General features: G+C 60.4%; 1 protein-coding gene across 5 annotated transcripts in view; it reads left to right on the top strand.

Annotated features, from left to right (window-relative positions):
* Window positions 1-24,296, top strand: part of ARHGEF10 (Rho guanine nucleotide exchange factor 10) — an 82,362-nt gene extending 58,066 nt beyond the window's left edge. For all 5 annotated transcript variants that reach the window (XM_045086174.1, XM_045086176.1, XM_045086175.1 and 2 more), the window contains 11 exons: window positions 3,483-3,598; window positions 3,941-4,068; window positions 4,208-4,308; window positions 6,173-6,294; window positions 7,067-7,153; window positions 8,662-8,867; window positions 9,321-9,478; window positions 12,067-12,209; window positions 15,795-15,969; window positions 20,164-20,286; window positions 22,625-24,296. In XM_045086174.1, the coding sequence (XP_044942109.1) occupies window positions 3,483-3,598; window positions 3,941-4,068; window positions 4,208-4,308; window positions 6,173-6,294; window positions 7,067-7,153; window positions 8,662-8,867; window positions 9,321-9,478; window positions 12,067-12,209; window positions 15,795-15,969; window positions 20,164-20,286; window positions 22,625-23,130 (1,865 nt within the window). In that variant the 3' untranslated portion in view covers window positions 23,131-24,296. The remainder of the gene's footprint in view (window positions 1-3,482; window positions 3,599-3,940; window positions 4,069-4,207; window positions 4,309-6,172; window positions 6,295-7,066; window positions 7,154-8,661; window positions 8,868-9,320; window positions 9,479-12,066; window positions 12,210-15,794; window positions 15,970-20,163; window positions 20,287-22,624) is intronic.
* Window positions 24,297-25,391: the final 1,095 nt, after the last annotated feature.

Raw genomic sequence — 25,391 nt, 5'->3', positions numbered from 1 at the left:
CACCGTTGAATGGAATTGTTAATGAAACTGCATCTTTCTACCTACCTGTTTATCGAAGTCCTGTTCAAAACCCAGCGCCGCGTCCTGGCGACCCCTTGACGAGTAAGGGGCTGACGGTGCCTTCTGATGCCCCAGGAGATGGATGCAAGGAACAGCTGATGTGCTTGGATACGGTCCTCGACAGAGCCCGGGGCGCAGGATGCTTCGGGAGGTCAGCAGGGACTGTTTTCTCCGAGCCACCGCTGGAGCCGGTTGTGAGGAGGAGCGGGGTTTCGGGAGCCGGAGGCGGGCGACGCGCCTGTTGACTCGTCGGTTCCTTCCGCCGGCCTTTGTCCGACACCCACCCGGAGCTCGGAGGAAGCTTGTGCCCAGGGAGCGCTGAGGGTTTTTGTGACTGGACCCTTCCAGCCTGTGGCGCTCCCTCGGGATTCTGGAGGACGGAGCCTGGTCCATTTGTGGGTCCAGGGCCGTCCACAGGTGCAGGAACCCCAGGAGGCTTCCGGGCTGTCTCGGGATTGCGTGGGCCATGGCGTGGCACTCGCTGTGGCTCTCCAGCCAGCGGCACTGCTTTGTCCGGAAGGAAGGGCCCAGACCGGGCGGCGTGGCGCTGTATGGGCCGCAGACCCTGAGACACCGCTCGGCAGAGCCCCTTCCTTGTACGGCTTCGTGGCGCGCATGGCTGGACGCAGAACAACAAAGTGTGGAGTCAGAGCAGGAACACAGAATAATCGCCGATCGCTCCGTAAACTGTTTCTGGAGAAAGGAAGACAGGACGGCGGGGACTGGCCCCGCGTCGGTAGTGCTGGTGTTTCCGGGACGGAGCCTTGACGTGCTGTTCGTTCCCCGTCATGAGCAGACTGTGGCCATGAAAGGGTTGGATTGGGAATCGTCCGGACGCAGCATTCCAGACAGGAAGGCCTCCGGGAAGCCGTGTTCTGGGCCCCGGAGTCCAGGAAGGGGCGCCTTCCCGAGCTTCAGGTTGTCGTGGGGCCCGTGCTCTGTTCCTGTTTCTGGAACCCGTCACTCATCTCAGCTCTGCGTCGGACGCGTTCCTTGTGTAAGTGCGGGGTTTTAGCAGGCTGTTGCCATACAGCTGCGGGCAGCGGGGAGGCCTGTGGGCAGCGAGTCTGCGGGTCGGGGGGTCCCAGCACCCGGCCTCCGTGGGAGCGAGTGTTCTCTGCGTTCCTGGCTTAGTGCCGCACCCGAGCTGTGCGGACCCCTGTCTGCTGGTTTTCCTGTCCATGGAGGGGATCCAGGTTTTAGCTCTAATTCCTGAAATGATGTCTGTGGAGTATGTGGCCCTCTAAATGCCTTCTCGGTTAAAAAATTTCTTTAACAAATTGAAATGTGCTAATTCTGTGTGTTGGAAGACTGAACTCCAGCCAGACCTCCGTGGGGCACTTTCAGGCTTCCGGTCAGGGACAGGGAACGGCAGGTTCACTGGCAGGAAGGACTGTCCCGCCCACCCTGCCCACACGCCTCCAGCAATGAGGGTCCATGCGTTGTTGGGGCCAGACCAGGAGCTGCTCTTGCACGTCAAGTCCAGAATTTGGATCTCCTTCCCACCAGCCTGCAGACAGCGAGCCGTGCTGCTCCGTGCATAAACCCGCGTCTGTCCACGAGTCATAGCTAGCTGGGCCATCTCCACTGTCTCCGGAGTTTTCTAGAAGGGCTTTAGATGCCCCCACAATGCTGTTGTTCCTTCTGGTTCTCCTGCATTTGTCACCCTCGGTTAGTTTGAGATGCCAGGCAGGAGTTGTTGCTTCCTCAATAGCCGTGCGACTTCTCTGCCGTGTGGATGACTGAGCTCTGAGCTCAGCGTTGGGGAATTCAGTCTCTTGTTCTGCACTGAAGACAGAGCGCGGGTGTCACGGCCTAGCAGCCGGGCTACAGGAGCCGGTGAGGTTGCCGCCGTGGGCCTCGCGGGAGCCGCACGCATGTGGACGTGCTGGTAAGGAAGAGCCGTGTGAGGAGCGGATGGTCACTGGCCAGCTTGCTCCCTTTGTTGTGAAACGTCCCCAAAGCACTTGATAGGCCATCGGTCGTAGAATTTGTCTAGATTAGTCCTGAAAAATCAGGCCTGGCGGAGGCAGAAAGATCCCAGTAAAAATGGCTCAGAGGGCGTTTCTGAGGACTGTTAGCTCCCCGGCGAGGAGTGAGTGGTCGGACGTCCGCGTCTGGAAAGCTCGCGGTGGACGCCCGGCTCCGTTTTGCAGGCAGACGCGCGTCCGCAGACAGTCCACACTGGAGGACGGACGAAGCCCCGCACTCGGCTGGGCCGTGTGCACGAGCAACGTGCAGGGCGCCTCACACACCCCGTTGAGAGTTCCCACACGCGACGGGGTGCCCGAAACCGGCCGGGGCGCTTGGTTTCCTCCGGGCTGGCCCTGAGAACTGTCCCAGCCCTTTAGGTTTTATTTTCTCCCAGCGGGGGTTTGTCCCTTAGAAGAGCGTCTGCGCGGAGCACGTGTACTTGCCTCGCCTGGGAACCGCTGCCGACCCGCCCAGCCCGGCCTGGTGCTGAGGGCGGCGTCCGCTTCAGTCACGCTGGCCTCGCGGAAACGGACCCAGGAGACATCCTTATCCAACACGGACAGATCTGCTCCCTGGCCTGCGGGGCGCTGGCGGGGGCCCGAGGCCGTCTGTTTCTGTGAATGCGGAAGAGGAGGCAGCTGTGACCGCGTGTCCCGTAAGGGGTGGGCTCCGCGTGAGACGTGGCGTTGGGTCCTGCCTGCGTGTCAGTGTGGGGCCTGTGTCCTCGCCGGGAGGAAGGGGCACGGGGCCTAGTCCTGGGGGGGTGAGGAACATTTTCCCCCGGCGCAGAGGTGGCCCCGGGGGGGGGGACGGGGCTCTTCCCCTGCCTGTCGCTGTTCTTCTCTGTGTCCTGTGGTCCCTTGGAGAAAGGGCACTGGGGAGCCCATGCTGGTGCTGGAGGACCCGGTTGTTGGAAATTTGGCTTCAGTCAAACGCAGTGTCAGCAGTGTGTTAGAAATGCAAGTGACAAGACGTCAGCCAAACCCAAAGTGTGAGAGGCTCTGTGAGGTAGCGCACCGGCCGTGGTCCTGATGTTCAGGTCCTGGAAGACGGGCGCCCCCGGAGCTGGCCTGGCCTGGAGTGGAGGCAAGTGCGTGCGGGGCTGTGGGTCGGGTCCGGGAGCAGAGCACGAGCTCGGGGAAGCTGGCAACACTGGAACACGGCTCGCAGGCTCGCGAACGGCGTCCTGTCCACGTGACCTGGCGGGTTTGACGACGATGCTGTGGTTCTGTGAGAGTCTAATGTCACGGGACGCGGCGTAAAGGGCGCACACGGGGACAGTCGGCATCTTTTCTGAGTCTGAAGTCCTTCCAAAATGAGAAGTTAGAAAAGGAAAATGCGCAGGATGCTTGGCGAGAGCCCCTTGTTAGGCATTCTCGGTCCCGCGGCGTCTTACCCTCCGGCTCGCGCGTGGCTTCACGTGGCGCCGTGTGCTGCTTCGTCCGCAGACCAGGTGTACGTGGGGCCCGGCCAGCTCTATCAAGACTTACAGAATCTGCTGCATGACCTGAACGTGGTCGGGCAGATCTCGCAGCTCGTCGGGAGCCTCCGAGGGAACTACCAGGTAACCGGCGGGCCCCGCGGCGCGGAATTCCGTGTCCACATCCGGGTCGCCATCACGGCGAGGCCGGGCCTCCGGGTTCCCCGCGGAGGGAGAATCAGGCTGATCTTGAGAACCAGTGCGATGGCGGGGGGTCAGGGGGAAGCGTCCTTGGGTCACCTCACTCACAAGCGGACTCCAGTCTCCGTCCCGTTTTGGAGACACCCAAGCCCGGGGTAGGGGGCTCGTGTTAGGAAGGCGCTATGGGAGGCTGGTCTTCCCCGGGCTCCTGCCCCAGCCGCACTCTGTCCTCCCTGGGAGCCTGCCTTGGTGAGACCTTCACCGCGCACGCCTGTCCCTTCGCAGAACCTGAACCAGTCCGTGGCGCACGACTGGACGTCGGGGCTACAGAGGCTCATTCTGAAGAAGGAGGAGGCGATCCGGGCCGCAGACTGCTGCCGCATCCAGCTGCAGCTCCCCGGGAAGCAGGACAAGTCAGTGGTCACTCGGCAGGGCGGCCGTCCCGGGCGGGGCTCAGAGAACGGCTCCGCGGCCCCGTCGGGGGTGGCGTGGGCAGGGCTGGTCCCGGGATCCACGTTCTGCGCGTCGAGTGCCTTTCTGCTCCCCCGGCAGGTCGGGGCGGCCCACGTTCTTCACGGCCGTGTTCAACACCTTCACGCCCGCCATCAAAGAGTCTTGGCTCAACAGCCTGCAGATGGCCAAGCTCGCTCTGGGTAAGACGGGTCGACCCCAGCTCGGGGGCATGTGTAGGCGGGGGCCACGGGCGCATCCCGATGCCGCTTCTCTCCGGAGGGCGGTGTCCGTGCCCAGCACAAGAAAGACCCCGGCAGTAGAATCCCTGCGCACCCGGCAGAATGTTCCTGTTTCTGTTTCTGTTTTTTAGTATTTATTTATTTATCCGAGAGAAAGACTTGTGAGTGAGCAGAGGGTGGGGGAGACCGGCAGACCCCGCGGAGCAGGGCGCCCCGTGCGGGGCTCTATCCCAGGACCCCGAAATGACGACCTGAGCCAAAATCCACAGTCGGGTGCTGAACCGACGGGGCCCCCCAGACAGCCCAGAAGAATGTTCTCAAACAGGAAAAATGAACCCGAGCAGGAGTGGTTGTTTTTAAAAGGTTTTATTGATTGTTTGAGTGAGAGAGCCGGGGAGGGACAGAAGAGAGCCGGGGAGGGACAGAAGACAGAGGAAGGGAGGAACCGGACGCGGGGCTCGATCCCAGGGAGGAGCCGGACGCGGGGCTCGATCCCAGGGAGGAGCCGGACGCGGGGCTCGATCCCAGGGAGGAGCCGGATGCGGGGCTCTATCCCAGGACCGACCAGAGCCAGAATCCACAGGGGAGGGGCCCACTGCACCCCCTGAGCCGAACAGGCCCCCCGCCCCCCAGCGGGAGTTGTTTTTACTATATCTGCATTATAATGAAGGGATTCTAGGAAAAACAGGCCCTGACTTTTACATGTGGCTCAGCCCCTCGGGAGGCCCAGCCCCACCGGTGGGACATCCTGCTTCTCTGCCCCACAGTGAGCAGGTCGCCCCTGAGCGGTCCCTGGAGAGCCTGCCCTCATGGTCAGGAAGGCCCCTGGTTCCTGCTGCCTCGAGGGGCCTTGGTGATTCTGTTTCCGCTCCTCTGTCCGCACCTGTGGTCTGTTGAGCCGTGAGTCAGTCAGACAGGCCTGTGCGTATGTTGTTCACACACAGTGTGTGACCCCGAGCACACCGTGACACACAGGCCCCATGTGCTGTTGTCGCTAAGTGAAAATAAAATACGGAGGGAACACGGCCCGGCCGCTGCTCGCCCCAGGGCCCAGGGCTGCACTTCCTGCCGGGCGGGAGCCTCCCCGCCACTGCCTGTGCCCCTCTGTCTCCCGGGACGATTGCATGGTTTGTCTTGTACTGGAGGCTGCGAGCCTGAAACGGCCCACTCTGATGAGAGCGAGCTGAACCCGAGAATCGGCCCCTTTCATCCCTGCAGAGCCGAGATGGACAACTTGCTCTGTAGCAGAGTTTCTCTTCGCTTCCTCGTGCTTTTTTCTTTTTAATTCTTATTGTCACAGAGAGAGAGAGCACAAGCAGGGGGAGCCCTAGGGAGAGAGGGAAGCAGGGTCCCCGCTGAGCCGGGAGCCCGACGCGGGGCTCGATGCCAGGCCCCGGGATCATGGCCTGAGCCCCCCGCAGACGAGTCACCGACAGCCGCCCAGGCGCGTCTCCCTCGCGTGTTTTACTCCATGGTTTTCTGCCTGTCGCGGCAGCTCTCACTGTGCCCGTCGTATTTGAATCTGAACATCTCCGTTGCGTTGAAGAAAGACGAAGACGAGCAGCTCCAGCTGCTCTACGGGGCAGTCTCCGCCCTCGCGTCCTCGCGGTCAGGGGCAACGAGCAGCAGACAGGACGCGCTTCTCAGAATAACGCAGTGACTGTCAGGCCTGCCTTTGGGAGGACAGCGCGCTGTGCTCCAGCAACCGTGTTGAGCTCTGCGGGCTGGCGTAGGCTGTGATGTCCACGTCTGGGGCCCACGGGGCCGGGTCAGCCCACAGGTGGCTCAGGTCTGCCCCTGCCTGTTTCTCTTCACCCGCCCGCAGAGGAGGAGAACCACATGGGCTGGTTCTGCGTGGAAGATGACGGGAATCAGATCAAGAAGGAAAGACACCCTCTCCTCGTGGGACACATGCCGGTGACGGTGGCCAAGCAGCAGGAGTTCAAGGTGATGGACGGGGGGCCTGGAGGAGGGGTCCACTGTGCACAGAGACGGTGCCTCCTTGTCTGGGTAGAGTCCCACGTGGTCTCCCCAAGTCAACTACTGTCCGCATTTCTCTGGGGGCATTTGTTTAGGAATTAAGGTTGCTAGAGGATGAGTGTGAAAGCCGGCTTTGCTGCCCAGCGGCCGTCGGGAGGTGGAGGTTCCTCGCATACCTGGTACATTCCAGGCATTATTAGTTACATGAGGGCACATGTGTCAACCCCGGCGGTGTTCAGTGTCCACAGTGGGTCACAGGGAGAGGCCTCATGTTTGCGCGGAGTACAGCAGGCTTGGGCTGACGCGGGGTTTATCCGTGCGCCCGGCTGTCTGTCCTGGCACCGCGGAGGATGTGTTCAGAGGCACATGGCTGTGTCTTTGTGTGTGCGACGAGCAGAGACATTCCGTTCCTACTTCTCCTTCCTGGACTCTGGCCGACACTCCGCCCCGGAGGTCCCGGGAGGGCAGAGGGCGGAAGGGGCGGTGCGCCCCGTGACGGACGTCTGCGGCACCTGCCGGGGTCTGAAGATTCGAGAGTGGAGACTGACGTTTGCCTCTGAAAAGCGGATTTCTGAGGCTTACACCCACATCTGTTCTTTTTTCTGTTTTAACCTTTAAAAAGTAATAATGTGCCGTTTCTGTGACTAAGTGTCGAAGTCTGTCGTCCACTGAAGACACTGTGGTCTGGACGCCTCCCGGTCCCTTTCTGACGTGTGGGTGTTTGATGTCTCCCCATTAGATCGAGTGTGCGGCCTACAACCCAGAACCCTGCGCGAACAGCGAGGCTCAGCTCGATCCCCTGGCCGCGGCGCACGGCTTCCTGTGGGTAAGATGCTGCGCGTCGGGCGCGGCTTCCCGAGGAATCTGTGGCCATAGCTGGTGTGAGCTTGAGAGGGTTCCAGACCCTGCGGTGGTCGCTGTGTGCGCCGGGCTCTGTTTATAAACACGAAAGTCCCAAACCACCCACGAGGGGACTGAACGCTTTTGGAAAAATGTCCAATTCTCAGGAATTAAAATGTTTCTTTTTCATGTAAAGCTTTGTGGGGTAGCCTCAGCCCAGAGACAACCAATTTAGCTAATATGAGAGTAATTTAAGTATTTCTTCAATTTGGGTGGTTGAATTGCATGGGACCTTCCCCTCCATCTAAGACAGTGCTGGCTTCTTACACTGGAAACTTTGCAATTAAAATTAATTTGTTCCAAATGAAATACTGCATTGGAATTAACTGCCATCCAGTGGGCATTTCTGGTTCTTTCCAAAGGAAGATGGTCCTTGTGTGCTGTGTTTGAGGTCTCCCCGGGCCCCCCCGGACCTGCTCCCTGATGGGTGCCCTGCTGTCCTCCAGCACTGTGCCCTGCCCTCGGGTGACCTCTCCCCTTCCCCACAGCCCCAGCCTCTGTGGTTGGGGCTCCTCCCCGAGCATCGAGGGGGAACGGCCCGAGGAACCGGGTCATTCCATGCGCCCAGCTGCGAGGGAGGATGGGCTTGTTTCCCTGAGGTTTTCGTATTTTAGCAGAGAAGTCCTCCGTCACTGGGACTGTAGTTGGTGACTCATTCCCTCTCCTGATCCTGTTCCCGCCTGAGTCCGCGCCGGCCGGAGCAGGGCTTCATGGCTGGGCACCCTTCCCTGGCAGGACGCGTCTCTGTAGCGTGGAAACACTGTAGTACGAGTAAGGGGGGGTGGGACCCCCAGAGGAAACGGGACCCCGGAGCCCTTGCCCCCAGGCCGGCTTTCCCGGCAGGACCCTGAGCGCTCTGTCCTGGCAATGCTTCCCTTAACCAGATCTGACTCTTTGCCACTGAGAAAACAGTTGGACCTCACGTTGGGCACGAAGCCTGTGGGACCCGGCAGATAGATTCACGGGAGTGCCCACGGCCAGCCAGTGTCTCAGGGCCACGGCACACCGCCTTACGCTCACGCCGGTGGCCATGGGAGGCACGTGACATGCGCTCTTTTTGTAAGTCTTTGTTTTCTGGGGTGAGCCTGTGTGGCGTGGGGTCGACTCTCACGTGCGTGGAAGCCTTCGTGCTGTGCCGAGCAGGCCGCCACTGCTACGTGGCGCTGGGACGTGGCTTCTCCGGGGTAGAAAGAGGAATTAAAAACAATCCCAAACTGTGCTCTTGTTATGAAAATTAAAAGGGAAAGTAACCCCATTCGTTGAAAAGAAGAAGCGGGGTCCGGTAGCAGACTGTGTCAGCGGCTCTGGAGTCTGGGAGGAGCGTCCGTTCCCGTGGCAACCCGGAATGTCCCCGCGGCACTGGGCACCGGAGGCAGGGGTCGGTGTGCCGTGGATGCCCAGACGCTCCTCTCTCCTCCCCAATCCCCGACCCAGATCGGAAGCTGCACCAACCAAATGGGCCAGATCGCCATCGTCTCGTTTCAAAACTCCACGCCCAAGGTCATCGAGTGCTTCAACGTGGAGTCTCGAATCCTGTGCATGGTGTTTGTCCCCACGGAGGAGCGGCCTGCGCAGCCCGAGGCCGCGGCCCGGGGGGCGCTGGGCGTGCCCACCATCTGCCTGGGGACTGAGGAGGGGAGGTGAGCCGCTGCCGGCACCCCGAGAGGAGCTGGGGCAGTGGGGACGGACGGTCACCTGCCCGTCTGTTAGGGCTTAGGCCACACGCCAGGAGGCCAGGTCGCCGCCCGTGGGAGTGACCTCAGGGGACCTCCTAGTTCCGCCGTGCGGTTTCCCCCTGCCTGTCTCTTCCTGTTTTCCGAGCGGCTGACTGCTCACGTCTGGGGTAGGACAGGGCCGTGGTCTGGGCCGTACGCGGGCGGAGTGTTGGCCTGTTCACAGCACGCCGCGGGGTTTTCCTGCTGTGAAGTCACCTCGGAAGAAGTGGCTTCTTCATGGTTTCTCCTTCGCAGCAGTGGGACGAGATCAGGGTGGCGGCCGCGTTCCCATGCAGGCTGGGGCGGGGTGGGGCTGGGCCCTGCGGGAGCTGCCGGTCCCCCGAGCACACGCTTACCGGCTCCCGGTCCCCCTCGCAGCATCTCCGTGTACAAGAGCAGCCAAGGCTCCAAGAAGGTGCGTCTGCAGCATTTCTTCACGCCGGACAAGTCCACGGTCATGAGCCTCGCCTGCACGCCCCAGAGCCTGTACGCCGGCCTGGTCAACGGTGCCGTGGCCGTCTACACCAAGGCAGAAGGTAAGCGTGTCTGTACCGTGTGCCCGTCTACACGTCCACTCTCGTAGTGTTTCTGGGGGTTGGCTCTGCACGGAGCTTCACGTCCCTGGGTCACGTCCCCGTGTCTGTCACCGTGCGTCCCAAGGTACGTGCGGCTTCCTCAACCCCGAGCGGACGGCGTGAAGCACCAGCATCCCAGCTGCCAGGCGGGAAGTGGTTTCAGACGTGGGTCTCCCGGCTGACGTGTTCCCGTTCCACAAAGTCCTGATGTCCACACGCGTCCTTCTCCCGGTGGGCGGGACCCGGCCTCCTCGTGGTCCCTGCCATCACGCAGGCCACGGGGCTTTGTTTTCTCAGGTGGGGGAACCTCAGGCCGCCCGTGGGAGTGGCGGGAGCCGGTCTGCACCAGCCCGACAGCTGGGAACCCCGAGATGCGTGCACCGGCCGTTGCCCCCACCCCCCTCCCCACCCCCACCCCAGGCTCCCTCTTGTCTCAGGCGTGACCCAGCCGTCCGGGGGGTTCAGGGACACCAGAGGGGCACAGCGGGTCTGTAGCCGCCTGGGGCTGCGTCTCCCAGCTTGGGGCACTCATGATGCCCAGGGAGCCCAGGGAGGCGCTGGGTCAGAGCCTCTGCAGGGAGACCACGGGGCCAAACCGAGGGGGGCCCGTCGTCCGGGGGAATGGGAGCCCTGCCGGGACACCAGGGCCGCTGCAGCCCCCCAGGAGGGGAGCCGGGAAGGTGGGAAGGAGCGGGGTGGCCGTGGCCGTCCCGTGGGCAGGGGATAGCAGGTGTGCCCCGTGCAGTGAGTGCCGCGGCTGGGGCATGTGGCTTCTGTGCAGGCTCGGCTGCGTTTAGAGAGAAGCGCGTGTTGATTCAGGTACGATGAATAGTCACCGTGGGACGCTGTTTCCTCTCCCCGTCGGCTCTGGCTGGGCGGCCGCGCACACGGGCTCCCTGCCCTCCGTGTCCTCGCCAGCGCTCGTGACTTGTCTTTCTGCGGACGGCCGTTCCCACGGGTCCCGCTTCTCTGCTGCACGTCTGACTAAAACAGCTGTTCTCCGCAGTGGGAGGCTTGCCTGGCTGGAGGCCCTCACGCTTCCACCACTGCTCAGCCAAGCTCTGTTGCGAGTCTTCAGCTTTTTAAGGAGCTTGAAATCTGGAAATCTGTAGGAAATTGCCAGATTTTTAAGTGTCAGCTCAATACGTCATCGGCATGTCCTGTGGCCGCCGGTTGGGCAGCCCGGTGCAGCATTCAGGTGGGCAGTAAAGACTCCAGAAAGAGGCTGTCCCCAGGCAGCTGGTCTGTTGGCTGGAGCTGCCAGCTGCTGCCCAGGGCCCAAGGCTGTGCCCTCCCCAACGCCCCAGGGGACCTGGCATAAGAGCATCTTTTGGACTTAACTGCAGCATAGAAGTGTTCCCACTGCCGCTGAGTCATAACTTGAACGTGCGTCTCGAAATGCAGAACGTGCCTCGGGGCATTCTGGAATCTGCGCGCTCGGCTTGGGACGGTCACTCACAAACAGGGGTCGGATTAGAAGGGTCGGCGGTTCCTGCAGAAGCCAGGAGCAGCCCTCGGTGTGCAGCCGGGACCTTGCCGCCTTCCGTGTTCAGAGGGCTTATTCCGGGAGGATGCGGGGCCGGACTCAGAGCTGTCGTTGTGTTTTTGGCACGACGGCTTAAGTGATGGTTACCTGAGGAACTGAAGCATCCGTTTTACTGTTTCCCAGGGTAGTCACGCCGTCACTTTGAAAACGTTGGTCAGCTCTGGCTTTTGATGTTTTCTGTGGCCGTCCCTGTCGACTCGCACTTCATGCCCAGTGGGACAGGCCCCCTCAGCAGGTCTTTGAAAATATTTTCAAACCAAACTATTTCATCCCTGCCCGTGTGTTGGGAATGCAGGGGGAGTTCCCGAGAAGAGGAAAGCCTCCTCAGTTCTGGCTTTTTATTTTTTGAAATTCAGTGAAGACGTGGTGGGTCTTGATACACCGTGCGTGGCGAGGGGAGTTTCAGAGGGGAGAGCCGGTGACGGGGACACGTAAAACTGTCCCATGCTGTCTCAGGTGCAGAGCCTTCCTGATGACCGAGTCGTTCTGTGCGTGTCGCTGTAGGCGACAGGACTCGCCGGACACAGCTGTGCCGGGCGCTGTGCCGAGCCCCGGATCGCCTGTCGCCCCTCACACTCTCACGCAGCTCTGGGGGCGCGTGGCAGAGTTGTCCCCGTGTTGCAGAGAAGGAAGCCGAGACGGGGTTGGGTGGTTCGTACCGGGCGGCCAGGCCGGGGTCTGAACGTTGCTCCGTGCACCGTCACTCCGGTCGCCTCACGGCGAGGACGCCCGCTCTGCGAGCCTGGGACACCCAGACCCACGCGACAGCCTCGGAATTACCAACAGTATTTTGCTTGTTGTTTAAAACTGTCTGTGGGGTCCGGGCTGGTTTGGTTGGTAGAGCCTGTGACCCGAGACCCAGGCTCATGGGTTCCAGCCCCAGGGTGGGTGTAAGCCTTCCTTAAAAACAGCACAGGACAAGCAAAATGTGGTCTGTGATCCTTGCCCCCAGGTCCTGTGCACGGATAGCAGAGTCTGAATGAAAGTAACTTTCTCTTTTAAGATGGATCCTGGAATTCCGACCCTCAGGAAGTGATACAGTTAGGCGTCCTGCCCGTTAGGAGCCTCGTCATGGCAGAGGACGCGCTCTGGGCGGCTTCCGGAGGCCTGGTGTTCACGATCCGCACCGACACGCACACCATAGAGGTGAGTCGTCTTTGGTGAGTCTGTGGCCCGGGAGGGATGCATTTCCGTTGAGCTGCGACGCTGGTGGTCAGGGCATCCCCGGCCCGCGGCCCCACCAGCAGGACGGCCCTCCGTCGAGGCGTCTGCTTAACCAGGTAATGCGGCTGCCGCGCAGCCGTGTGTCCGTGGGAGCACGGAGCATTCCTGAGCCGCTAACAGTCACAGACGTTACTGCAAAAGATGCATTGAGTATGAATGTGATAGAGGGTCTTCGAGGACATGGGGAAAATCGACCCTGGTCAGGGGCCCTTCCGGTCAGTGCAAGCTTGGTGTTACTCTTAAGGGTCAGGAGAGAGCCCGCCCCGTGGGTGCAGGGGCCGAGCGCAGGCCCCGGGTCTTAACCTCCTCCACGTTCCAGATGGAGGAAATCGTAAAACATAAACAAAGTCACAAACTTAGATGGAAAGCAGTAGAACGTTCTCATTACTCTGCCGTGGGGGAGGTTTTCAGGGCGTGACCCATGCTTAGAAGTTGTCATAGTAAAGAAACAGTGAATGTGGTAAAGTTGTAGAACATTTTTTGTTCCCATTTGGTACGTGTATGTGTTTGTACAAGAAGAAAGTTTTGTAAATGACAAATGCAGAAAATAGCGTCCATCTCTGTGACCAAGCGTTAGCGTCCTGAGAAGGAGGAGTTCTTCTAGAGGACAGAGAAGCCGGGCCGTCCGCCATCATTCCGCGCCTCCCCTCACAGTGAGCTCAGATAATAATTATTGCTTTCGGCCAACGGAATGAGTCAGGTCCTGACTGGAAATCCCACCAGCATGCGAACGGCCCTTGAGATAGGAGGCCGCTCGGGGAGGACCCCCGTCGTCCGTGCATACGCGCTGCGGGCACCTTGCCGTGACTGGAGGGAACCTCCACAAGCTCTTCGTAAACTGTAGACATTTGGACTTCGGAAGACGTCTGTCCACGTTCTCCCGGAGAAGGACCGTCGACGCAGCCGGGTAGGACCTTCAGCCATTTTGCCAGCGCCCTCTGAGACGTGTTGTAAGACACGCGTGCAGCCTATTCTGGGACACACGTGGTGGCGTGTTCTGGGGTCTCAGAAGATGGGATGTCAGCCTGCGCCCGGAGCCCCCGCAGGAGCTGGAGGGCGGCCGACAGTGGTCAGGGGAGCGCTGGGTCCGTGCAGACCGGGGTAGATCGCCTCTGACCACGTGAGCCCAAGGACGGCGGCAGAGGAGACCCCAGAAGGTCACCAGGTGCCACACTCAGACCCGCGAGGTCCAGACGCCTCCCGTTGGTCACAGGTGGCTCTTCTGGGTTTCCTTCTGGATGTGCGTCTCCAGCATCCTGCAAGCCCCTGCCTCCTGAAGCCGACAGGTCAGAGCTCTGGCCTTGCCATGCAGTTGGCAGGAAGAGAACAATCGTGGCTTTGATGCCAAGATATGGAGGGCGGGACAAGAACAGTGTAAATTATTCCCACCCGAGAACCCCATGAGGCCTGGCTGGCCCAGCAGAGCCGGGATCCCTAAAAGGAGATTTCTTGGAGCATCTCGGGTGGAGACGGGTGTGGGCGCGTCCGGTGGCCCGGTGGGAGGTGCACTTGGCACAGATGTGGTGGGAACACCCAGGAGTTGGGACTTCTCTCCCCCGCACCTGGAAGCTCTCGGAGGAGGCCCCTCGGGGTCACCGTACTGGGGGGATCCCAATGGGAGGCATTGTGTCTGGCTGGCTTTCTCAGGGGCGCACATGTCCTTTCTGTTGGGACGGCCCGTGTTCTCTGAAGGTCAGTTTGCTGGCAGTTTGGGGGGCTGCTGCTGGAGACCACCTACGTGGAGGAGCCAGCCGGGCCAACCCCACAGGGCCCGCGGGCCCGCAGAGAGCACAGCTCTGGGAAGACGCGTGACTGGCCACGAAGTGCAGAAAGCGTAGCGGCAGCTGTCACGGACCCCGGCTCTCCCGCACGGTTCAGGGAGCACCGCGCGGACCGTGCGCGACCCCCACACCCCCACACTCCCGTGGCATTCAGGGAGCATGGCGTGGAGGTGCGTGATGGAAGGATGGAAGACAGACAGCAGGAGACAAATAACATGAAGGTGGGCGGGGCCCAGCAGCACTCGTGAGAACATTCCAGAAACAGTTCTGGGCCCCACCCCGGGCCTGCTGGCGTCGCTCGAGGGCCAGCAGCCTATGCTATGGTGATGTCTGGGGGTCCTGGTGGGCAGGGCTGGCCTGTCCCGGCAGGGGCGAGGGGCACATGCCGGGATGCCCGCCAGTCTCCGCAGCCTCCCATGGTCCCCCCGCCGCCACCGTCCCACTAATCAGCCCCACGGGCAGACATGTGGCTGTGGGGCGTAGTGACCCTCCGCTTCCTCAGGAATTCTGTGCTGGTCCCCAGAGATAGGAATGGAACTTCCTTCGCCGAGAAGTCCGCGGAAGGGTGAGGCCGCGTCTGCTCCCGTGATGGGCGTGGAGGGGGGTGGTCCAGGCCAGCTCGGAGAGTGGGGTCCCGCCCCGTCTGGGTCTCTCTGGGCACAGGTGACAAGGGCTCTGCTCCCGACCGTGGCGGAAATGTTCGCCCCCGGCTGGGCTTCCGGTGGGCTCCGCAGGGCGCGGGTGGGTGAGGGGTGGAGCCCGGCGGCCGCTCTCTGCGTGGGGCAGGCACACAGCACGTGTGAGCACGCCTGCTCGGCGGGGTGACGGGCTCTGAGCAGCCCCCGTTCCGTGATGCTCAGGAGCAGCCCGGCTACCAGAGAAGCGAGCCCGTCTGCTTTCCCTGCCCTGTGCAGGGTCGCGCCGGATTTGATGGGCTGCGGGGATTAGGGGCTGCTCTGAAGGGGCGGCGTCTTGACGCCGACTCTGCAAACTTCACCCCTGCTCGCCCTTCCTCCAGACCTGTCAGGGGTGCCCCCCGCTGCCCGCCCAGGCCTGGCCCATCCTGGCTGTGGCCGAGTTCCCCCTTCACGGGTCCTCGTGGCTCAGGGCTGTCAGGATGGGGTCACGGGGCAGAGCTCGACCAGATGCTCAGGAAAGACCTGGCCCCACAGGGAAGTAGCAGGTGGCCTTTGGGGACCAGGCCAGGGCTGGGGGCAGACCCAGAGACCCGTGGGTCACCCACGAGCGCTCGGAGCAGTGAGGTCAGGCAGGCCTTCCCAGGGCTCTCCCGAGGCCAGGGTACGGCCTCCATTCCCTGCTCCGGGTTTGGGGAAGGGGGCTGCGGGCCGCACACCAGCTGCCCTTCACGATCCCTGACCTTCCAGCTCCCCTGCTCCCGGGCAGCTTGCGAGGGTCAGGGTCCCTGGGAAACACCGGGACTACTGCTTCGGAGCGGGACAAGTACCGTTTGGTCACTACCTTGTGTCTTGGGGACAGAGGTGTCTGTGGCTTTGGAGTGGTGGTCCCCTCGCCGTAGGTCCTTGGGGGTCACGCTGGGCCCCTCTGGAGTGCCAGCTGGACGCTCACGGTCAGGGTGGCTGTCTCACCTGGCTGTTCAGTTGTGGCGTGGGGGCTGGCAGTGGCCAGCGGTGGCTGATGGTGACACCACGGTAAGTCTCTGGTTGTACCCGGAGCCCCAGGCATCGCGTCTCCTTGATTTCCCCAGAACCAGCTGGAGGCCCACCAGGAGGAGGGCATGGTGGTCTCTCACATGGTCATCGCTGGCGTGGGGGTCTGGATCGCCTTCACCTCTGGGTCCACGCTTCGCCTCTTCCACACGGAGACGCTCAAGCACCTGCAGGACGTCAACATAGCCACCCCTGTTCACCACATGCTGCCAGGTAATCGGACCGGCCGGGGGGTCCCAGGGGAGAAGGGGGCGTGCTGCACAGGCCCGGCCCCTTCCGGGCAAGGACACAGGGTGAGTCTGTGCCTCAGCTTGGTTCCCATAGGTCAGAAGCCCTTCACCGTAGACGTTGCTTGTAGTTGAGCCCAATGAGACCAGATGAGGGGAGCAGGGACCTCACGTAGAAGAGCAGACAGGAGGAGAAGACTCACTGGGGCGGGGAGGGCTCTTGGGGGACGCCAGAGACGCCGCATCTTGGCTGGGAGCCCCCCAGGCACAGAGTGGGAAGGGTGCCCCCAACAGGGGGTAAAACAGGTGCAGGTGCAGAAGTGGAACTGTGGGGACAGCAGGTGGCTAGTGTGTGGGTGTGCGGCTAGTGTGTGTGTGTGGCTAGTGTGTGCGATCGGCTAGTGTGTGTGCGACCGGCTAGTGTGTGCGTGCGTGCGACTAGTGTGTGTGCGTGCGGCTAGTGTGTGTGCAGTCGGCTAGTGTGTGCGTGTGTGTGACTAGTGTGTGTGCATGCAGCTAGTGTGTGTGCAGGTGGCTAATGCGTGTGTGCATGAGAATGAAGTGCACATGCGTGGGGCAAGTGTGTGCATGTGGCTGGTGTGTGTGAACATGAGCTACCTGTACATGCACGTGTGTCACATGTGCAGCATATACAGAAGCGTGTGGCCAGCGTGTGTTCAGGCTGTAGCCAGGAAGCACAGGCAGGCAGCTGGCGTGTGTGAGCATGTCATTAGCAGGTAGACACTTGGAGGGAGTGTGTGGTCATGTGGCCAGTCTGTTCGCGCTTCTGGCCAGCGTGTGTTTCTGTGTCACGGAGCTGATACATACGAGTGTGTAGCTAGAATATTCTCCCGTATCTGGTGCGTGTGAGATGTAGATAGTATGTATTTGTTACATGGAGCTGGTGCATGTGTGTAGCTGCTGAATGCGAGCACGTGGCCGGCGTGCGTGCAGACGCGTGGCTGCTATATGCATGCGTGTAGGTACTGCGTGTAAGCACATCACTGGTGTGGTGCAGACCCCCGGCCGCCCCCTGTAGGCTCGTGGCTCATGTACATGAGCACGTGGCTGGGACCTGCAGGCGTGTCGCACGTGTGTGCACAAGCAGGCAGCAGCTGTGCTGGGGGAGGGGGTGGAGGGAAGGAAGAGCCTGGCAAGGCTGAGCCTGGAAGGAGCATCCGGCAGCAGCCGACGGAGGATGTGGGGGAGGACGGTGGGGCCCCGCCTGTGGTCCGGGGGCGTCCACGCGGCCGCGTGAACCCAGGGAGAAGCAGAGTCCCCTGGGGCAAGACTGATGAGGGGAGGACCGGCCAGAACGTTTGAGGTTTGGGACCTGGGTTTCTTGGGAAGCACACAAAATCATCAACAGACATGGGGTCACAAAATGCTCGTTTGGGAAAACCAGGCCACTGCCCTGGGTGCTGCTGAGCAGAGCAGCCTGTAGGAAAGAAAAGGAGGGTCTGGGGCGTGGACGGGGAGTCGGGAAAGGGGCTGCAGTTGGGGAATAAATCCCGTCCGGTGCGCCAAGAGGGATGGGGCGGGGCCGAAAGTGTGGGTCGGAACATCAGATGCCGTCCGAACGTCAGCCAGCAGCCTCCGGAGGAGAGAGGAGTGTGCGGACTTGGAAAGAGGGTGTGTGAGGAGCCAGGAGAGCCCTCCGGTGTGCGTGCCGGGAGGCCAGGAGGGGAGCCAGGCAGGGCACGGCCAAGCTCAAGGCCCGAGGGCTGGTGTGTGCATGTGCATGTGTTGGTGCAGGTGTGTGCACGTGAGTATGGGTTTGTGCGTGTGTGCATGTATACATGTGTGTACACACGTGTGCATATGCGTGAGGGAGGAGCTTTGCTGCAGACGTTTGAAGATGTGGGAACCAGGGAGGTAAAGAGATTGAGATTAGATTATGGTTTGAAAAAGTTAACAGCAAACGCTGACCCAGTCATGCCTGGTGAAAACCTCTGAGAAGTTATCTGGGTCCCCTGCCCACGTGGGCAGTAAAGCAAGTTGTCAAAATCCACAAATTCAGTGCCGGTTGTATTCTGGCCAGATACCCTGCGTATATGTGTTTATGTCTTTAGCCGTAGTTTAAAGGGACGGAGGGAGGCTGGTGGTCCCCGGGGCAGGTTTTGTTTTGCTCGTTGATGGTTGCTGGTGGTTGGTGGTTTGTAGTAATGTTGACAGTGTCCGCAGCTTCAGCAGCAGGTGCTAGAGGAAGAGTTACCTGTGATGCGGAAGAAACAGGATAAGGGGTCAAGTTCTAGAAAGGCTGGTCTCTGAAAGGGGAACATTGGTGTTGGATGTGGGGAGAGAAGAATATGGAACGGAGGGGTGGGGTGACACGTGTGGGGCTTGGTGAGTGCTGGTTGTGGGTGGCGTGCCGCAAAGCCAAGTTCACCTGCTGCCAGAACAGGCGATCCTGCGTTAGCCAGCCGTGGTCCGTCGGCGGCCGATCCCGGGTTAGCCAGCCGTGGTCAGCGGCGGCCGATCCCGGGTTAGCCAGCCGTGGTCCGTCGGTGGCCGATCCCGGGTTAGCCAGCCATGGTCAGCGGTGGCCGATCCCGGGTTAGCCAGCCGTGGTCAGCGGCGGCCGATCCCGGGTTAGCCAGCTATGGTCAGCGGTGGCCGATCCCGGGTTAGCCAGCTATGGTCAGCGGTGGCCGATCCCGGGTTAGCCAGCCGTGGTCAGCGGTGGCCGATCCCGGGTTAGCCAGCCGTGGTCAGCGGCGGCCGATCCCGGGTTAGCCAGCTATGGTCAGCGGTGGCCGATCCCGGGTTAGCCAGCCGTGGTCCGTTGGCTGTCGATCCCGGGTTAGCCAGCCGCGGTCAGCGGCGGCCGATCCCGGGTTAGCCAGCCGCGGTCAGCGGCAGCCGATCCTGGGTTAGCCAGCAGCTGGGCCCTGCCCACGTGCTGTGGTTCTCTTCTGGGCTGGAGAGAGCCCCAGCTGGTGCGTGTCCTCCCCCACTGCGAGGCTCGCTGCTGCTTCTGTTCCCTCCGGGGGTGTGTTATGAGGAGCCTGTGGATAAGCCTTCCAACACGTGCTGCGTCACTCAGTCATACTGGCTGTGAGTTGGTCTCATTTCCTTCTGAAAATGCTCACACACCTGTACCTGTGTGTTTTCTAGGCATTTTATACCTGTATGTAAAATAAACAGTGCCCACCCGTCTCCAAAACCAGGTCATTCAAACAGGCAGATGTCCAGAATTCCTGGGAACATAAACACTATTGGCTTTTAAAACAACATATAAGTCTATATTGAGAAATAAAGCCGAATCTTTTTTTTTTTTTTTTGGTAGATTTTGTTTTTTTATTGGGGGGTCTTGGGGTTTTGGGGGGGTCTTAGGGTTTTTTGGTTCAGTTTTTCGTTGTGTGTGTGTGTGTGTGTGTTGTTGCAAGAAAGCACATACCAATAGTCACGTCTACCTTGGGCCTTGGTATTAGACCATTTGTGTCCGTATTTTTTCTGCAAGACGGACTTGAGTGGGACGTAGAGTCCTTGGAGGTGACCTTCGTTCCTACAGAAGAGAAGCAGCACGTTGTCTTTAAATGCTGCCGTCGCTTCTCGGGAGCAAACAGCGGTTCTTGTCCGCATGTGGGCCTCAGAGGGACGTGGGGCGTCCCCGGGACTCTCCTCGGAAGCGTGGCCCTAGCGTGGTCCTGGCGAGTCCCACGGCCCAGCAGCACCCTCTGGGCTGCTCTGCACACGGCAAGCTGTCCGACGTCTCTGGGCCTTGGGGCCGTGGCCATAAAACCAAACTGGACAAGCAGCCGAAGCCGCGCGGGCCCCGTGGCTCTGCCGTGCCCTGCGAACATTTCCCACACGGTTTCCCGTGCTGAGCCGAGGGCGCCCTTCTCCCTTCTGGCAGACGCTGCGGGAGGTCCCCCATGGCTGAGTGGGGCTGCGGGTCATGTGCGGGGACATCCGTCCTGGGCGCAGTGGAGCCCCTCTCTCCTGGAAGGCCTGGTGGCTCCTGCTGCTGGCGTGCCTGGGTCGGCAGCCCAGCCCCGGTCCCTGTCTTCCCCGGCAGCGGGGTGAGCGCAGTGTGTAGCCGGAGAGCCCTGGGAGGCCGTGGGTGGCACGGTGGGTATTCAGGCTTGAGGCGGCGGCATGTCCAGGTGGGGCACCGAGCGCCTGCCCCCAGCGCCGCGCAGTGGCCGAGACCCCCCACTTCCCTCTCTCTATGCAGGGCACCAGCGCCTGTCGGTGACCAGCCTGCTCGTCTGCCACGGCCTGCTGATGGTCGGCACCAGCTTGGGCGTCGTGGTGGCCTTGCCCGTCCCACGTCTGCAGGGCATCCCCAAGGTGACTGGTGAGTAGACACGCCCCGGGCCCCCGTCTTGCCCGGGCCTCACTCAGCCCTCTTCATGCTTCCGCATGCCGGGAGCTGCTTACGCAGGGGGAATTCGCATGTTTCCTTTCAGTGTAGACTCGAGTGCTCAGTGCACACATGTGTTCTGTGCTGATGTCAGCGGCCCAGGGTCACTCCTATCCCAGGACATGTTTGCACGTTCCCTTTATGGCCGCGTATTAGTTTCTGTCATTTAGAGATGCTTTTGCTTGGTGGCCGTGGACGCTTGTTACATTTTATATCACAAAGAAGGAAGCTCAGCGTCCAAACGGGCTTTTTTGCCGTGTTGGCAGGAGTTCGGACGGGTCCAGTCTTTTCGGGAAGCGATCTGGGATTGGGGAACGTGAGCTTGAAGATGGTGTGTGTGTGTGTCTGTAGTCGGGATATTTCGGTTCAGAAATCTGCCTCGGGAGGCAGCCGAGACGAGGAGCAAAGCAAGATGCAAAAACGATATTTGACGAAGCGTTCAGTTTTTCTCAGCACAGAACAGGACCCAACTTAAAAATCAGGGGTGAAGAGAGATTTAAGAAAGTGGCTGTGCTCCCGTTTTAGAGTATAACAAAGCTGGTAAAAATGATGTTTGTGGAAAGCTATGAGCCATACAGAGAAACGTGAGCTCTGTAAGTCAAGCCAAGATCTTAAATTTTACACTGATTCCGTACTATCAGCCAGGGGAGAAGAAAGTCTCAGAGAAAGAACCTGTAGGAAATTGAGCAGAGGGATAATGAAGATTCTGTTCCTACAGTTTCTTCCAAGCGACAACCGCAGAGTATTTCCTTGGCCCCAGACGCCCTTCTGTCCTCCGTGAGCTGTGGGCCTGTCGTAAATCGATCTTTACATAAATCCGGGGGCACCTGGCCGGGCTGAGGAGTCCTTTCGTTCGTCTTTGTCCTCATTTCTGTGTCTCCTGTGATCCGTGTACGGCACACACAGTCGCAGGTGTGACGACGTCCAGTTCCGCAGGGCTGCTGAAGGCGTCCCTGTCCAGCGACCCTGCCCCCCGGGCATAATGTGCTCAGTGGGTTAAGCAGCGGCCTTCGGCTCAGGTCATGATCCCAGCGTCCTGGGATCGAGTCCCCCATCGGGCTCCTTGCTCATGACCTGAGCTGAAGGCAGCTGCTCCCTTCGGCGCCCCTCCCCCACAGCCATGCAGAACCGTATTCCGTCACCAACTTTTCTCTAACGTCTTGCCAGTCTTTACCCCCACAAACCAAATTCGTATTTTTGCTGTTTTCCCATTTTCTAGAATTGCCTCCTAACATGCATATTCCTCCGTGACTTTTTTTGTTTCAACGTTATTGCCAAGACGCATGCGTGTGGGCGGTGAGACGCCTTTGCACGCGTGATCATCTGGCCACCTCCGCTGACACCGGCCCCCGTTCTTCTGGGGCACACGCCAGGCGCGGAGTCATGGGCATGTAGGAGACGCATGTGCTCACCTTCCCTTGGTGACACGGACATGTTTTCCCCCAGCTGTCACACTGGGGACACCTTGCTCGCTGGTGTCTGAGCCTTCCTGCCCTCCCGTCCCCCCGCCCCCAGTACCTGTGAGCTTGCCGCTTGCTGCTGTGCTCACCGAGGAACGGGCCTCGGGCCTTAAAGCACCTGGTAAAGAAGGGTGCACACTTGCCAAGTCCCTGTCACCTGACCTGTGGAGTGCTTGAAGTGTGGACACCCTGTTCCCACCTGATGACCTGTAGGGTCAGGGCGTTTGGGGAGGGGAACGAATCGTTATTTCAGAATAGACCTCTGGGTAGTTTCTGACATGTGCTCTCACGTTAGGTGAAGATTTTAAAATTTACTTCACGCCACTCTTAAATTGAAAAGTGCCCCATCTGTGAATAAACCAGATAGCTAGAAAGAAGAGTCCCCATTTTAATTAAAACCACGGAAGGAACTCGTTCTAAAGCACAGGGCCTTCATGTAACAAGAAACAGCAGGAAGCTGCTGGCATTTTAAGCATCTTGTGCCTCAAACAGACACATTTCTGGCATTTAATTTTTCTGTCAAGACTTAGGAAAATCACATCTGTTTCTCAAGTGCGAGTGAGGGGAGCCCCGTATGGGGAGTGGGGGGCCACTGTTGTCCCGCGGGCGCTGGAAGTCCCGACCATCACTCTCAAAGCATTGTGGGCATTCAGTAAAAGGCCACGAGAACATGGCCACGCGCTGTTCTGGTTTGAGGCTGTCCGCTGGTGTCCGAGGTCTGCGTGGGTTTCTGTGGTTTGGGCGAGAGACGGATGCTTGCTGATTGCCCTGTGACCCTGTCTGTTGCACGCGGCGTGTGCGGAACGGCTCAGGAAGAGGCATGGTCTCCTACCACGCGCACAACGGGCCCGTCAAGTTCCTGGTCATGGCCGCTGCCACCGTCAGGACAGACAAGGACAAGCCCACGGACAGCCCACCGCCCGGCGCAGAGGCCCTGGAGGAAGAGCAGAAGGAGGCACCCCCCGGCGAGGGGCCCGGGCCAAGTCAGAGCGGTGCGGATGGCATCTGGCTGGGGGGCTCGTTGGGCTCCGGGACTCCCAGAAGCGATTTCTCCTCGTCGTCCGGGTCCCTGACTGCCTCGCAGGGCTCCGGCTCCCTGGAGCCCCGATCGGAGGAGAGTGTGGTCTACGACCTCCTGCGTCTCCCCAGCGTCCTGCCGAGCCGGGGGCGGCGGGCCAGGAGGGCGAAAGCCAGCTCAGTGCTCGTGGCATGCGGGGGCCAGGGCCACCGGCGGGTGAGCAGGAAGGCCCGGCAGCAGCGCCCGGAGGAGCTGGCCTCCTCCGTCATGGTCTGGCAGATCCCCCTGCTGAGCGCCTGAGCCCGGGGCCCGCCGAGGGGGCGGCGTTCTGCCGGGTCGGTGACCCCGGCTGTAGACTGCGTCTGTGCTGGTTGAGGAGGAAGTAGGTGTTCGGGGGAGAAGCGTGCAATATCACGGTGGTGGTGTTTTCCTGCGAGCTGGTGCCCGCCCTCCAGGAGCAGAAGCAGGTGCGGACGATGAGAGGAGCCGCAGGGCCCGTGGGGGCCGTGGGGAGCTGCTGGAGGGCGCCCCACACTCCTGACCGCCGCAGACAAGGTGCCGCAGACACGCGGGGGCTCCCAACCCTCCCCTGTGCCGTTACCCCGAGAATTTAATCTGTGGACTGAGAACGTCTGGCAAAACCCACCCTGTTAGTAGTGTGGACACTTCGTAACAATTCTCAGAATAATGACTGCTTGGGTCGGAGTCCAGGCTTCTATTTATACTGTCTGTAAATTCCCGCCCGGAGTTGGCAACCATGAAGAAAGCCTGAACACACCCCGGTCTGCGGCGCTGGTTTGCTTTCTGAGCTGAACTGGGTTTTCCCAAGTGGTGTCCTGTGTGTATTGTATATTTTAACAAAGTAGTATTTTTATATTGCATTTTTGTCAATTAAAAATTAACAGTCAACGTTTTAGCCGATATGAGATCTGTAACATTTCATGAATGATGTTTGCTTTGAACCAAAACACTCTGTACCTTCCCAAGGTGTACACTCGAGCGTCAACGCCAAACTCCGCCTCCCTCCTCGTGTCCGGTGGCACGGACGCTGCGGTGGCATGTGTCTCCCTGTCGCAGAAAACGCATGGAAGCGGCGCCGGTCGGCTCTGCCCCGGTGCGGGTCAGTGTGGCCGTGGGGCGCGGGCGAGGTGGGCAGCCCTGCCATCCAGGCGCCCCATCACTTGGCGCATGTACGGGTGCGCGGCCGAGCGCTGAGGCCCATGACGCGCCGTTGGGGCTCGCGTATCCGCGTCGTACTTAGTGCTTTAAAACCATTAATGCAGGCGTCACTGGAGATAAATTTCTCAGCACTTTACAAATGACTAAAAATGCTAATTTTATGACTTAGCCAAATATTTTCCAAGGTGCGTATATACCCCCCTCCCCGAGAGTAATATCTCCCTAAGCTTTCTTAAATCGTTAGCTGCTACCTTAAGTCATCAATAAAATCTTTTTATGTAAACATACACTTTCCGAATTGCCTTTTCTTGCCCTGAAACACGGAGGGGCACTTCCGGTCCGGCAGGTCGGGGGTGGCCTGCGGGGCCCTTTGGGGTTCGGGAGCGCTGCCTGCTGGTTTGGGAGTTTGGTGCCATGAGACAGCCACGAGGTGTGTGAGTTGTGCGGGAACGCTGTGGTTTGGGGCAGGTGCTGAGAGGACCTCGTCTCGTGTCCAGGACTCACAGACACGCCGGTTTGCACTTTGAGCGACATCGTGAGTGGAATGAACTCCACGTAAACCACAGAGGAATCTGGGGCTGACCCGCTTCGGGGACCCGCGCTGAGTGAGACCGTGAGCTTCTCCGTGTGTTCACAGGCGGAACAAAACACAAGCCCTCCCGTGTGCGCTTTGTTGCAACCTTGGTACCCAGAGGCGTTAGGTCTTCTTCAGTATCTCAAAAAACTCACAACCACCAATTTTCTTATGGCCTAAATAATAAAAACAACAACAGTAAACCCCAAACAGTACCCGCCGGGGTTTACCTCTGCGTCTGGATGTTGACGTATTTGGACAAACCTTGTGTGATGCCATGTGTCGCACTCCCGTGTCGGAAGCCTGGCTGGGCTTGGCGTCAGGCGTGTGCGGTGAAGGGTCCCCCCGTGGGGCCGTCGTCTCTCTGTTCACGTGCCTCCCTGCAGAGCCCTGAGTTCCTCCTGCCATGGTGGCTGCCCCCTGCCATGTTTTGGGGGAGGCTGGGTTTCCCTGCCGTGGGGCGAGGCCAGGCTCCCTCATGCCCCTCGCAAACCCTGGGGCGGCAGCCTCGGTGGCTCCGAGACCGAAGCCCGGAGCTGGTAGGTCCGCGTGCCTCCATACGGGGTTGGCCCCCCTTCGGCATCCTGGGACCGTCTGTGTCAGACCACAGCCAGGGTGGGTTTGGGCTAGTGCTGTCTGCTAGACGCGCCCCCCGAAATCCACGTGTTGAAACCCCAGGCTCCGAGGTGGCCGTGTTAGGAGGAGGGAGGTCATGAGGTCGCGAGGGCGATGGGAGCCCCGCCCCTGCCCCAGACTCTCGTGGGGACACAGTGAGGAGACCTCCTGAGCCAGGGAGGCCTCACCCGAC

This window comes from Mustela putorius, unplaced genomic scaffold (assembly GCF_011764305.1).
Source record: "Mustela putorius furo isolate JIRA1106 unplaced genomic scaffold, ASM1176430v1.1 tig00000905_pilon_pilon_pilon, whole genome shotgun sequence".
Lineage (NCBI taxonomy): Eukaryota > Metazoa > Chordata > Mammalia > Carnivora > Mustelidae > Mustela > Mustela putorius.
This window is presented reverse-complemented; position numbering and strand designations above follow the sequence as displayed.